At 36.4% G+C, this 14,545-nt stretch overlaps 1 protein-coding gene across 10 annotated transcripts in view; it reads right to left on the bottom strand.

Moving 5' to 3' along the window:
- CCNY (cyclin Y) overlaps positions 1–14,545 on the bottom strand; it is a 256,186-nt gene that overhangs the window by 788 nt on the left and 240,853 nt on the right. For all 10 annotated transcript variants that reach the window (XM_074267117.1, XM_074267123.1, XM_074267116.1 and 7 more), the window contains 2 exons: positions 8,170–8,336; positions 2,547–2,709 (listed from right to left, as the gene is read on the bottom strand). In XM_074267117.1, the coding sequence (XP_074123218.1) occupies positions 2,547–2,709; positions 8,170–8,336 (330 nt within the window). The remainder of the gene's footprint in view (positions 1–2,546; positions 2,710–8,169; positions 8,337–14,545) is intronic.

Raw genomic sequence — 14,545 nt, 5'->3', positions numbered from 1 at the left:
CAAAGATGAACCCACTGAATTCCATTTGATTACATTTGACGGCTATTTACCTAAGGATCTTCAATAATAAAAATTACAACAATGTTGACAGTACATTTCTATAACACTTTAAGGCCAATGGGAATATAGAAGAGAAAGATCTTATAAGGAAGTAGCAGGGAAATAAGGCCATTGGATAGTGATGGTCAAGTTAAGGGAATGGATCAAGCAGAGCAAAATTTATATTTGCTTGAAGAATGAATGAGTGAATGAAATACATGAACAATGCAGAGTTACAAGTTGGAGGTAAAAAGGTCTTAAATCTACTTCACAGATGAGGCAATAGGGATACTCTCAAATGACTGATTCCAGAGAAAGCTCCCAAATGTACAAAGGCAGTAAGAAGTACTTCCAGCATCTGAAATGAAATCATCTGACCCTACATGATTTGCTATAAATCAAAGCAAATCCTGAGAAAAACAAGTCTATAGATGCCTGACCCAAACATCAGGGACTTTTAGCTTCCAGAGTATCTGTAACTTCTATCTGGCTATTCATTGAAAGGTACTTCCTATACTGTTGCTCTAAATACTTTGCTCAAAGTCACAGCAAATCTCTGGAAGGGCCAGGACCAGAACACAAGGCTGTTGGACCTCTACTGAGGTCCACTACAAAGTTTAGCTAGACCTTTTAGTTCTCAAAAAATGTTAACATGTTTTAAGCCTTTCATTTGAAAAGAACTTTATACGTATGTGGTGGCAATATCAAGAACCAATCTCTGGGTATTGTAAAATAAAACTAGTTCAACCAATCTCTAAGCTATTGTTCCTTCTTTAAGAGCTTGTAATTGGCCATTTTTTTAGAGCAAAGTCATTTCTGAATTTTCTTATTAAAGCGTTTGAGATTATCTAACAATTCTCATCTCTGGGGATCCTATCAGATAAACAGAGCTACAAAATCTGACTATACTATCTACTTATCTATTCTCTGTCTACAAACATATATAACATATGTAAAAATCAGCAAGGCTACAAATCACATTCAGCATCTTATTATGGAAACTGGCATTAGCTTTAATTAAATTTAATTAATTTTCTATATTGTAAATGTGCATATAATTATCTTTACTTAAAAAAAAAGATCCCTGACAAATGAAAAGGTTACTTTTCATAATCCTTAAATCTGGGTAAATAGATTTCTTTTTCAAACCCAAGTAAATGATCAGTGTAACAAGTCCACAGTTGATCTGAAAAACACTCAAATATAGGACCATGAAAGTCCTAATATACATATGTAAAATGGCCTTCACCTCCTTGATATTTATATCAATGTTACTTCCCTTCCTAATGTCCTTTCCTTCTCTCTTCCCCCATCCCTTCCTATCCTCTCCCCTTCCCTAATTTCACCAGATTACTAATTCAATAATTAACAGTTATGCTTTTTTTTAATTTTATTTTTAATTTTTACTTTCCTAACACATCACAATGCAAAGGAAAGAACACTGAAAGGAGATCAGAAGTTTTGGGTTATGATCTTACTTCTTCAATTAACTAAAGTAACTAACTTCCCTTTTATCTGAACTTCAGTTTCCTTATCTTTAAAAATGAGAAGATTGGCTTAAATACCTTTTGAAATACCTTGTAGTTCTCGGGATTTTTCTCAGCAAAATGTAAATGCTTTGAGAGCATGAACTATTTGTTTTTGTGTCTATATCTTTAATTACATTCTAGGAGCTTAATAAAGGAATAAGCATATATTAAACACCTGTTATATACCAGGCAATCTGCCAAATCCTTTTTACAAAGCAGAATGGCTTCTATGGAGAACTAGGACTCTCTCTTGTTGATCTTTAAGCAGAGGATGACTGATCACTTCACTTTTTAAGTATGCCCTAAATAGTTTTCTTTTTCAGATACAGGTTAGACTAGATGCCCACTGAGTTCACTTTCACCTCTAAAATTCTATAATTCTGTGCTTTCCTACATTAGCTGGGCATGGAGGAATACACATAAAAACCCATTTAAGAGATAGCTGATGTTGGTGAGTGGCTTGATCTGGGGGGTTCTAAGGTATAGCAGGGCTAAAAGCCAATCAAACATCTGCATTAAGTATGGCTTCAAGATGACAAGCCTTCCAGGACGGGGAGGACACCAGGTTGTCTAAGGCAGGATGAACCAGCCTGAATCAGCAAAGGAGCTGGTCAACGTTTCCATGATGATCACGTCTTAGATGGAGCCCATCTTACACTCTATGGAACATGGAGAATCCCAGTAGACATACAGACAAATAAAATATTTACATTAAATGAAGAATGATATTGAGGAAATGATCAGAATCTTAGGCAGACATCTTTTTAAATATGCATGGATCTCAAAGCTCCTAATCTGCTTTTGTTCAAGCACCACGAACACTCTGTGTTTAATACCACACCAGTACCTACTTTTGATTTTATATGATAACAACCTGTACTTTCTTCTTCCTCTTTCATCCATATTCAGTGCTGACTACGAATGCTCAGAATGCAGCTCTAACAGTGCATTGTGATATTTTGTTCTTAAGCATCTCACCTCAAGCTTGTGAGCTCTTTCCTTGCTGAGGGGCTCCAAGGGAAAGCTGAGATTATTTGCTTCTGCTAGGGAACGAAGATCAAAATAATACTTGGCGTAAACACTGGAAGGAACGTTGATATTAAACTGTAGCAATTCAAGAAACTGTCGCTCCAATTCATTCCTGAAAAACAAAGGCAGGACATTAGGACACACTTAGCTGTGGGGTTCGCATGCCTTGGGAAACCAAGCCTGAGAAACTGGATCATCCAAGAGGGGAAAATGTGGCTTACTTTGGAAGGTACAGCTGCAGTTTAACCACAGATCCTGTCAGTGCCTGAAGCCCAATTCAATGGGATGATCGCACTAAGAGTATTACCAAATGCTTCACTTTAAGTCTGACTCAGTGCAGACAGTGGACTTCTTACAGCAGGACACACAGAAGGAGCCCATTAATTTAGACACACCTACTAAAATGCAATAGCTAGAAGGTGTGGAGAGGCATCTCTTTGTGAATTCATGCAACCTCTGATCCTTTTTATTCTTTTCTACACTATATCACCAATGCAAAAAAATGGAGAAGAGGATGGAGGGCAATAGATGACAAGCTATAATTGGGAAAACAGACTGTTCATCAAGCCAATAGTTAATATCCAATGTGATACAAGTGCGGATTTATGGTGAAGGCTGAAAGAATATGTGTTAAAATTTTGTGGACTCAAAACCAAATTGTGTAAACGAAGTGACTTAGATGAATGGAGGACATGCTGTACATTCAATATTTTTAAAAGTTATAGAAAGCAACCGTCACTTAATGTTGAAGCCATCAGATTTAATTATTAACCAATTAACTCACACACACACACACACACACACACACACACACACATATATATATATTTCTGTCATCTCTTTTACTCTAATCATTTCTAATGTTAATAGGTTTTAACCACAAACTTATTTTGTGAAATATTTTGAGCCAAGATGAGGCTTTAAAAGGGAGCAAGTAAAAAGAAGAAGAAGAAAAATTTAATTAAGGAGGTCAAGGTGTTATAATTTATGAATTTAGGAAATGAAAGACAGATGTCAACCCAGTGATGGCCAGAAGGTGTCGCCACAGAGTTTCTAAATTTTAAGCGTATACCCCTTTTTATTTAGTATCAGGAGAGCTGAAAATTATTCTGCTAGACATACAGGAAGACCACTCTTCAGGGTTCTCAAATCAAGCCCAGGAGAGTCTATTTTTAGTTTAATTTAGACAAGGTCCATCTTCCCAGAGGCCCTGCTTAAGGGAGGAACATGGTACCCATAGTTCTTTCTGTCCCATTTCTCTCAAGCAGCCCTGGGCAAACAGAGGAAGAGGAGTCAAAGATGGCAGTCAGGTCTCCAACCTGGTGGAATCGTTAACAGAAACTGGGAAAAACAGAAAGTAGGTTTTAGATTTGAATATGAGGGTGTTGTTGCAAGCGCTGGTTCAAATCCGTACCATATCAGTTTTGCTACTTAATCTCTCTGGTTCCCATTTTCATCATTTGTCAAATGATGGGGTTAGACTAGTTGACCTCTATGGCCATTTCCAGAATTAAATCTATGGCTCTGTATCCAGGTAAAAATGTACAGCAGATGAATACCAGCAGGCTTGGTATTCAAGAAAAAGGCTAAGGCAAAAGACACTGACTTAAAGAGTCACTGAAGGAATGGAAGAGACTATCTCTAAGGAAGAAGGATTAGAGAAAGAACAGAGAAGGTTGAGAAGAAAACTCTAGAGAATGCTAAATTTGGCCAGAGATTCATAGGAAGATGGTTTGAAAGGAGGAATGCTTGGAAAGAGATCTAAAGGAGACCAAGGAACTAGGCCTGAGAAGGAGGAGGAGAACCAGTGTTCTCTGAACACTGATGCAATATCAAAAATCACTAATAGCTCCAGATCAGGTCTATACAAAAATCTCTGGGAGTACACAAAAGTTTCCTTGATAAAAGCTGAATAAGAGCTTTGATTTTTTTTTTTTTTTTTTTTTTTTTTTTTTTTTTGCTATAGGTGAGCTTGTATTACAATGCTGATCTTGCAAAATTACCCACAATCTAGAACACAGTTTTGCATGGACAGCATTTTCTCCTTTTCCTTCTTTTTAAAAATCAATACATTTTGTTCTCATGCATGAGTCATATCCCAATAAATAATCTCCCACATCACTTTTCCGTGAAAAATCTAATCCAAGATTTGCTAATACAATGATTGCATGAATGCATGAGTGAAAAGGCATTTATTAAGTGTTTGTGCTGGGAATGGTAAAAAGCACTGGGATACAAATAAAGCCAAGTAAAACAATCCTACCCTTGTGGAGCTTATTTTAACAAGGAGAGGCTGACCACATAGATTAGAATTAGAAGGACAAAAGGGCACCCAAGTAGAAGCATGGTTTGGAAATAACTGGAAGTGTAGACAGTGTCAGCCAACAGAAGACAAAAACTCCCCTTTCGGAGTTTTAAGTACCAGAAACAGAATCCTGAATCTGAAGTGGAAGTGGGGGCAGAGGAGAGGGCCACTAGGTTTGGAAAGGGCTAGGATATATAACTTCAGTCTTGTACATTCCCATTTTTCAAATGAAAGATAACTAACAAAATCCATCAAGAAATAGAAAGAGAAATTCTATTCAAAATAACCACTGAATATGTAAAATATTTGGGAATCTTTTTACCAGGACACAAGTATTTGAATATGATTTCAAAGCAGTCTTTATAAAAATAACATCAGACTAAATAAATAATAAGAGAAATGCTAATTACTTATAGGTGGGCTATGTCAACATAATAAAAACATAACTATCTAAATTTATTTAATGCCATATCAAACAAACTACCAAACAATTACTTTAGAGAGCTAGAGAAAATATTAGTCAACAATAATAGCTAGCATTCATAAAATGCTTCAAGATTCAGGATACAGCCCTGGCCCTGGAGTCAGGAGAATCCTGAATTCAAAACCAGCTTCAGAAATTTACTCACTATATGACCTTGTACAAGTCACTAGAATGCAGAGTGTAGGAAGGAGAGGGATGTCTAAAAAGTCTGGCCAGATAGGCAAGAGTTATGTGGGCCAAGGTGGATAGTTTTTATTGTATCTTAGAGGCAAAAGGGAGCCACTGATAATTCATGAGCTGAAGAATGACATGCTCAGACACATACTTCGGGAAAATTATTTTGGTTACTACGTTGGGAATGGACTGACAAGGAAGGTTATTCTAACAATCAAGCTGGGGGAAAATAAGAGGCCAAATTAGGTAGTATAAGCAGGGAAAAGATGTGAGACACAGCATGCTGAAAGAATGGAAAAGACTTAGCAAATGACTGAATTATCGGGGAGGGGGTTGGTAGTGAGGATAAAGATTGAGTATGATGTTCAGAAAACTAGGTTTTAAACCAGAGCAATCACAAATTGATAGTGTTTTTAATGGAAAAAAAGAAAGCAATGTGAAGTGGGTGGAGAGAGAGAAGTAATGTTGAAATAGGTAGGAAAGATACAATGGCACATCTCAGGAAAGAGAAATCCAGCCATCACCCTCCAAAAGGTCATGGTCAAGAGACAAGAGTGATTTTCCCAAATCAACAGTCTGAGTGATTGCATGAACACTCATTTACACTTTTAAACCACTTTCAGGTGAGTCTTTAGTCCCATTACTGAGTTGGCCAGAAGTAGAACATTCTACATTGCCACACAATTCCCAAAAGGGTGGGGTGGGGCTTGTGCTCATAAACCATCACATTGCCCCTTTTATTACTAATTATTTCTCATACTCACAAAAACTTAGCCCATGGCGAAAGAGCAGAACCCTTATCCTAAGGTCAAGCTATTAAAAATTATTTAGACTTCTACTACCCTAACTTTGTAGTTTGACCTTTTAAAAGTTGAACAAAAAAGCCAGGCCTATGTAAACATTTATTATTTCCTTCCTCTGCCCATGAGATGTTTGGAGACATCCATCAACTTCTGTAAGAATTTTTAATGCTCTGATCATTGGCTCATATGATGGATGGGACAGTCTTGTCAACATCATTTTCCGCAAAGGACAGAGAGTTCAGGTCAAAAAGTTCAGTAATTTTCCTTGGCTAAAATGCTAAATTCAATCTGTTTATACACACCAGCCACTATGATTTTTCTAATTCTTTCAAAGAATATTTGTGAATCAAGCTGCTTAAATCAATTAAAAATTTCTGATTTCAATGCAAAAAAAAAGCTTATTATTTAGGGTTAGGGTAGGGCAGAAGGAGCTCATGATTCATAAACCCTAGGGGAATCCAATAAATTAAATGAAAACTAAAAATTATTAATAAACATAATCAATTTTAAATTTGATAGTATTATTTTAGAGTGAATTTTGGCCAAGCATTCATTATACTTCTGAGCAGTGCCAAGGACTGGACACAGACCTGGTCATGCTGAAATGTAGTCACCTACAGAATGCTGGCCACTCAAAGACTGGAGTCTTTAATAGATCCAAAATAAATTTGTGATTTCTGCCTTAATGCTGACATAAAGAATCAATGGATAGTTTTCTGGTGGTTTTGTTATTATTCTTTCAATTATTTAGAAGGTAAAGACTATTCCAAAAATGTCTGTCTTTGTTATAATCTAACTCCATAAAACCCTGGTTAATAGGAATAATAATTATGATGATATAATAACAAGCATTTCATAGATTATAGAACACTTTACTATAATCATTTGATCTTCACAACAAACCTGTAAAGCAGACAGGATATTATTGTCTTCATTTGACAAATGAGTAAATTGAGGCTGAACGCTATTAAGTGACTTGCCCAGCTATTAAATGGCCAGCTAGTGAGTGTCTGAGGCAGACTCTGAATGGATTTCACCCTAACTCCACCTCTTTATTATTAGTACTCTCTTCACTATTCCTAATAGGCAGCAAGGCAGCTGCTTCATTAATAAAACCTAAATCTACCAAAACTTTCAATTTGATTTTGGGGGGCATCCAGATATATGATCATTTTTTTTAATCAGGCAACTCCTATTACGGAAACTCCTTCCATCAAATGCTTTTTAGTAACTCATCTATAAATGATATTCTTAGAAAGTTGCCAAAAATACTTAACAAGTTACATGACTTGTCCAGGGTCATTTAGTATGTGTCACAAACAAGACATGAAACCTTCTTTGTCATAACTGGACTTACATCTACATATTTTGCATTCCTCTGTATTCCTTTTTAAATTGCAAAAAGTAGAGAAATGTTGTGTTAAGGTTTCAGAGAATCATGACCACACAAAACTTGGAATAGTTTCTTGTAACTTTTGTTTGTGAACCTTCTCTGAATGAGATTCTCCACAAGGGTGTCATCAGCTGGTGAATATTGGACTTGGGAGTCAAGAAGATCTGACATCACCTCCTGCCTCACTTACTCACTAAGTCACTTCTTTCACATTCAGTTTTATCATTTGCCCAATGGAGAGAATTATAACACTTATAGAACTAGGAGCTAAATAAGGTAACATAGGTAAGTGTTTAATAAAACTTCAAAGCTTATAGAAATGATACTTATTATTATTATTATTAATACTATTAGCAAGTACCATCTCACAATGTTTATTAGTTCTGAGTGACAAATTAATGATATTAACTCACATATCTTCTACTGTGATGTCTTTCAGGATCTGGCAATAATCCACATTCCAGACAGCCTGGTCATCCCAAACTTTGGACGCTAATAAAATTGCTCCAAGAACAATCCTCTTCCAATTTGCGGGACAGATATCTATCTCTGCGTAAGTTAAAAGTCTTTCAAGATATACCTGGGAAGACAAGAAAATGTCAAAGTTAAATATGACTTGAGGGTTTTTTTTTCATTTACCAACATAAATAGAAAGAAAAATTATTTAAGTTTTGGAAACACAACCCTTCATTTCCCTTTAAATAAGAAGTTACAATTTGAGTTCATTTGATCTGTCAAGATCAAAGGGTAAACAGTTCTACAATTCCAATGGAGTCTCTTACAAAGATCAGTTCTGGTGACCCAACTGAATCTGACTTGCTTAATCTTACCAGAATTATTAAAGAGACTAAATAATTCCCAGAAATCACAAAGCAGCTGTTCTCATTTCAAGTAACTAGTATCAACATCCTTTCAAATATCAAAGAATGTTCCAACAAGTAACCAAAAGAACAATGAAAACATAAAGGAGGCAAAATAATTGTAATCGGTTTTGTTTTCTAAAAATATTTAGGCCCAAAAAGTTATCAAACTGAGCATACCCTTTGATCCAGCATTGCTGCTATTGGGCTTGTATCCCAAAGAAATACTAAAGTTGAGAAAGAGACCTGTATGTGCCAAAATGTTTGTGGCAGCTCTTTTCGTAGTGGCTAGAAACTGGAAGATGAATGGCTGTCCATCAATTGGAGAATGGTTGGATAAATTTTGGTATATGAAGGTTATGGAATATTATTGCTCTGTAAGAAATGACCAGCAGGAGGAATACAGAGAGGCCTGGAGAGACTTAAATCAACTGATGCTGAGTGAAACGAGCAGAACCAGAAGATCACTGTACACTTCAACAATGATACTGTATGAAGATATATTCTGATGGAAGTGGATATCTTCAATATATAGAAGATCTAACTCACTTCCAGTTGATCAATGATGGACAGAAATAACTATACCCAGAGAAGAAACACTGGGAATTGAATGTAAATTGTTATCACTACTGTCTATCTACCCAGGTTACTTATACCTTCGGAATCCAATACTTAACGGCAACAAGAAAATGGTATTTACACACATATACTGTTATCTAGGTTATATTGTAACACATGTAAAATGTATGGGATTGCCTGTCATCAAGGGGCGGGAGTAGAGGGAGGGAGGGGAAAATTTGGAAAAATGAACACAAGGGATAATGTTATAAAAAAATACTCATGCATATATACTGTCGAAAAATTATAATTATAAATTAATAAAAAAAAAAAAAGAAATAAAAAGTATTTAGGCCCAAGTTGGAAAATTAGAATAATGAGGAAAGAATTATAAAACTGACATAGTTTATCCCAAAAGCAAACAGGTAATACTGGTGGTCATCTTTTAAGATGGTTCATCAAAGAAACTCTGTGGCATAGGAGATAAGGCACTAGATTCTGTGGTCAGGAAAATTTTGACTTCAAATTAGCTGTGGAATGATGGACAAGGCGTTTACCTTCTATGATCTTCAGTGTCACCATCTGGAAAATGGGGATGCCCTCTGTGGCACCTACCTCATAGGGTTGTCAGCAAGTTCAAAGACCCACTAGGTACCAGGCATTGTAATTGTTAAGTGCTTTACATTGATTATCTCCTTTGATTCTTACAACCACCCCTGAGTGTATGTGCTGCTATTATCTCCATTTTTTAGATGTGGAAACTGTAAGCTGAGAGAGGATAAGTGACTTATCTAGTATCATCACACAAAACTTCAAAGCGTATATAAATGCAATATTACAATTTTATGAACCCATTTTAATCCTTGGCTGTGTAATGAAGACAAGTATTTTTTTTAGTCATTAATAATATGTTTTATCAGGTAATACATTTGACTACGATAAGACTTAGCAAAATAGATGAAAGAGACATCATCCCCGTCTTCTGCATGCTTGTACTTTAAAATGAAGGCATGAAACACAGAGCTAGCATTACTATTGACAAAGGCAATTTAATCACACATTTCTACCTATGGTATATATTTCTGGACTTCGAGTTTCATTTATATGAAAATTATATTAAAACCTCTCTATAATGGCATTCAGGGAGTACTGATATATTTGAGAAGAATGATGATAATGAATTATCTAGGGAGAATTCCAATATAGTTTCAAGCAAAGGGATTCTAATATGAAATGAACAGATGGGAGAAGTCAAAATGGAGTCTATGACATAATTTAAATAGGAAAGGTTTCATGAAAGAGGTGTCAACCTTAGGAAGGACTTGACAAAGGAAGATATTGAGGAAGATTTGAGGCAAGAAATATTCAACACAATGGGGAACACTTGAAAAGCTGTAAAGTGGGAATCTAAGATATGTATACAGAAATGCATTAGTATGAGCAAATAAAAAATCAGATCCAGGAAGAAGGAGAAAATGAGGAAGACTAACCTATATGCAAATTCTGAGATGATGTGAAATAACGGAGATAAAGGAGTACTGGACTCAGACTTGGAAAGAGCTAAGTTCAAACCCTGTCTCACGTAACTTGGATGAGACATTTAATTTTTCTCAATGATCTATAAAATGGAGATAATTATAGCTCAGGATGGTTGTGAGAATCCAAAGAAATTATATGTGACCAAATCTGACTCTCTGTCTCTGTCATATAATATATATATATACACACACATACATACATACATACATACATACATACATACATACATACACACATACATACATACATACATACACAAAGTATCTTGTCCTCAATTCTAAGTCCTGAAGATCAAGTATAGTGGGATCACTTGGTCAGAGAACTGGACAGTTCCCAAAGATCTATTAATTGCAAATTTCAATTCTTTTCTCAGTTCTTAGCATCTTCATTGGCATTTCAGCAACATTTCCCATTATTTAATAACCTTCTCTTTCTATATACCTACTCTCTGTCTTTTCTTGGCTCTCTTAGTGACCGATATCATCTGGGCTGTTTCATCTTTCTCCCTCTAAGTGTAGATGTCTCCTTACTACAAGGTTCTCCTCTTTTTTTTTTTTTTTTTTTTTTGTTTGTTTGTTTGTTTTTGTTTTGTTTTGTTTTGTGTTTTGCTGAGGCAATTGGGATCACATAGTTAGGAAGTATTAAGTGTTTGAAGCCACATTTGAACTCAGGTCCTCTGACTTTAGGGACACTAAGTATGCAAATGACTGGTGAGTAGAAAAAATGAATCACAACAACTGCTAGATTAATGGCAAAGGCTCTGAGAGATCTAATAGAGAAGCCTGCCTCCTCTCAGATTTAAAAAACCAAAAACACGAGCCAGTGTAGGAGTCAGGAGAATCAGACTTCAAATTCAGCCTCAGACTTTTAATAGCTCTGTAACTGGGCAAATTGTTTAACTTCTAAAGCCTCAAAAAAAGTAATAAAATAAAATAAAAAGAAACAAAAAAGTCATGGAAAACCACAGAATTTCCTAGTTATAGAAGCTAGTGAATAGCAGGGCCAATGTGGAATCATAAAGACCCGAGTTCAAATTCTGCTTCTTACAGACACTTGCTCTGTGACTCTGAATGAGATATTTGACCTCTCAGATTCGACATCTCTGAAGAATCATTCACACTGGGAATGATTTCATCCCATGATACCACACAGGAGATCCCATCATCCCTCATTCTATGCATGAGGGAACAAAGGCCCTATGTGGCCAAGTGATTGCCCAGGGTCACACAACCAGTCAGTGGTAGAGCTAAGACTAAAGCCCTTCTCTCCACCATAATCCCATGGTCGACCTATCAAGACTGCCTTTCAGATGGAATATTAATAGAATTAATCACACTCATTAATTTAGTAATTATATTAACTAATTTGCAAAGAGTTTTGTAAAGCACTTTATAGACATTATCTCATTGAATCCTCCCTGTCAGGTAGATGCTTTTATTTATTCCCATTTTGTGGGGGAACAAACTGCAGCTGAGATGACTTGCTGAGCTTCCTACGCACCTCAGCTTAAAAAGACCACCATTTCCCACTGCATCTGGGGCCATCGCCAGTTGTCTTGACCTATGTCTTTGCACTAGACTCCGATAACTCTGGAAGACTGAGGCTGGTGATTCTGCACAGCCCTGCCTCATTCCAATCCAATTCACTTACAAGTCAAGACATCATCCTTCTGGCGTCATTGGTCCCTTCAAGAATGAAGGATGAACAACAATCTATGAGTCTTCTACATTTAATATTAAATGAAATCCTCCTTCTCAGTCCACTCCCTAGACAAACTAACAAGACTAAAAAGTGCCAACTGGGTAGGTATGGCTGCTCCCAATGGGGTATTTCTAGACATATAAATTAATAGTTAAGACATCTCTTTCAGTAATAGGAACCAAAATCCCTGCTATTATTCTGACAGTGAAATATGAATGGACTGGACCACGAACCTAATTCAGCAAAAAACTGAAAATCTTAATCAATAGATCTACCAAATAAAATGAAAACTTAAAGATGTAAATTTGAATTATAAATAAAAATGTGCCAAGATTTAGCTTGCACAGTCTTCAATACATCATCTAATATCAACACGGACTTTCTAAAAACAAACAAACAAAAAATTGAAGTGGTGTAATATACTGAAAAGATCTTTAAACATTTCTTTTTTCAAATGACATTAGGAAATAAATCAAATCCCCATTGTTCCTTGTCCTAGCTGCTTATCGAACCTGCCTGACACCAGAAGACTGAAGATGCAGAATCAGGGAGATACAAATTAGGCAGCCAGAATCCCAATTTGACCAGATTTACAAATTTAGAGAGAAAACTATCATGTGGCAACAGGGGGGAAAGCTGGGATGTTGATATTTTGTTTATTCAAACTTAATTTGCCAAAATGAAGCAGGCACAGTCTGTTTGCAATGATCTTAATTAACTATGTGAGATGTTTTACAATTCCACCCCCAAAAGCTTTATTTACAGTTTATTTTTATTTCTCCAAATCAGCCAAGACTTCACCAAGCATTGTTTTCTTGCCAGACAACAATTTTAATGAGCTTGGGGGGCGTGGGGGGAGAATGAAGGGGGGAGGGAATGAAGTAAAATCATGGGAAAATTCTTCTGGGTAGCTCCATTCTTTTCCCAGCATGCCAGAAAACAGGAGCTATCACTTAAATAATTGACATTTACAAATTCTTTGAAAATAATTGACATTTACAAATTCTTTGAAAATAATTGACATTTACAAATTCTTTGAAAATAATTGACATTTACAAATTCTTTTTTAAATAAGGCATTTTATATGGATGTTCTCTCAAGTGAGATTCACAACCATAACTGCTTCCTGGACATGAAAAAGCAGAGTAGTAAGTGACTTGCCCATGGTCACCCAGACAATCAGCATCAGATTCAGGCTGTGGATAACCAGCTCCCTGAGTCCTGGCCTGGCTCGCTTGGTATAGAAGTGTCCTCTCTCCTCATCTGACATCTGCCTACAATGCCAGCAAGGCCTTCTTCTTTAAGATATTTTTTCTCAAACCAAATTTTTTTATCTCCTTATCTTAATCTTAACTGTATCTAAAGGATAAGAAAACTTGTGTACTTCACTAGCAAGGGACTCAAGCTTCCACTTTTGTATAGATCAGTCTAAAAATCCTTTGCCCATTTCCGGTAATTGTTGGGATAATGAAATAAAACAACATATGCAAAAACATTTGCAAATTAAATTGCTATCGACTTTTAAATCCCCTAAGCCCCCTAAATTAATTTTGAAAAGAAATTTTGTACCTAAGTCAGCAAGATTCAGTCCAATCCCATAAGGTCAATGTTTATTAAGCACCTACCAGGAGCAAAAGTATTGCACAGGGCGCCCCATGAGCTGGCCACTTCTACAATAGCATAAGTTCTTTTCATAATGTGATGAATAGAACATGCCCAATGAGCATTATTTACAATGTCTGCTTTATAATAGGCACTTCTGGCTCCCAATTCCATAATACCCCCCACACCCCAATATCTCTAGGCAGCTAAGTAGCTAGCATAGTGGACAGCTTAGCAGGCTTGGAGTCAGGAAAACTCCTCTTTCTCAGTTCAAATCTGGCCTCAGACACTCACAAGCTGTGTGGCCCCGGACAAGTCACTTAACCCTCAGTTTCTTCACCTTTAAAGTGAGCTTGGAAACAACAAGAAGTTCACATCCACTGAATCCTTTGCACCCTCCAGCTACCACCATTATTTAGTCCCTTATCACCTCTCACTGGACAACTGCCAGAGCTTCCTTTAAAGGGTCTCCCCTCCTCTCCATTCTCCACACAAGAGCCGAGTGCCTCCTTCTACCACGCAGCCTTGA

Source organism: Sminthopsis crassicaudata, chromosome 5 (genome assembly GCF_048593235.1).
Source record: "Sminthopsis crassicaudata isolate SCR6 chromosome 5, ASM4859323v1, whole genome shotgun sequence".
NCBI lineage: Eukaryota > Metazoa > Chordata > Mammalia > Dasyuromorphia > Dasyuridae > Sminthopsis > Sminthopsis crassicaudata.
The sequence above is the reverse complement of the archived record's forward strand: the minus strand, read 5'-3'. Positions and strand labels throughout refer to the sequence as shown.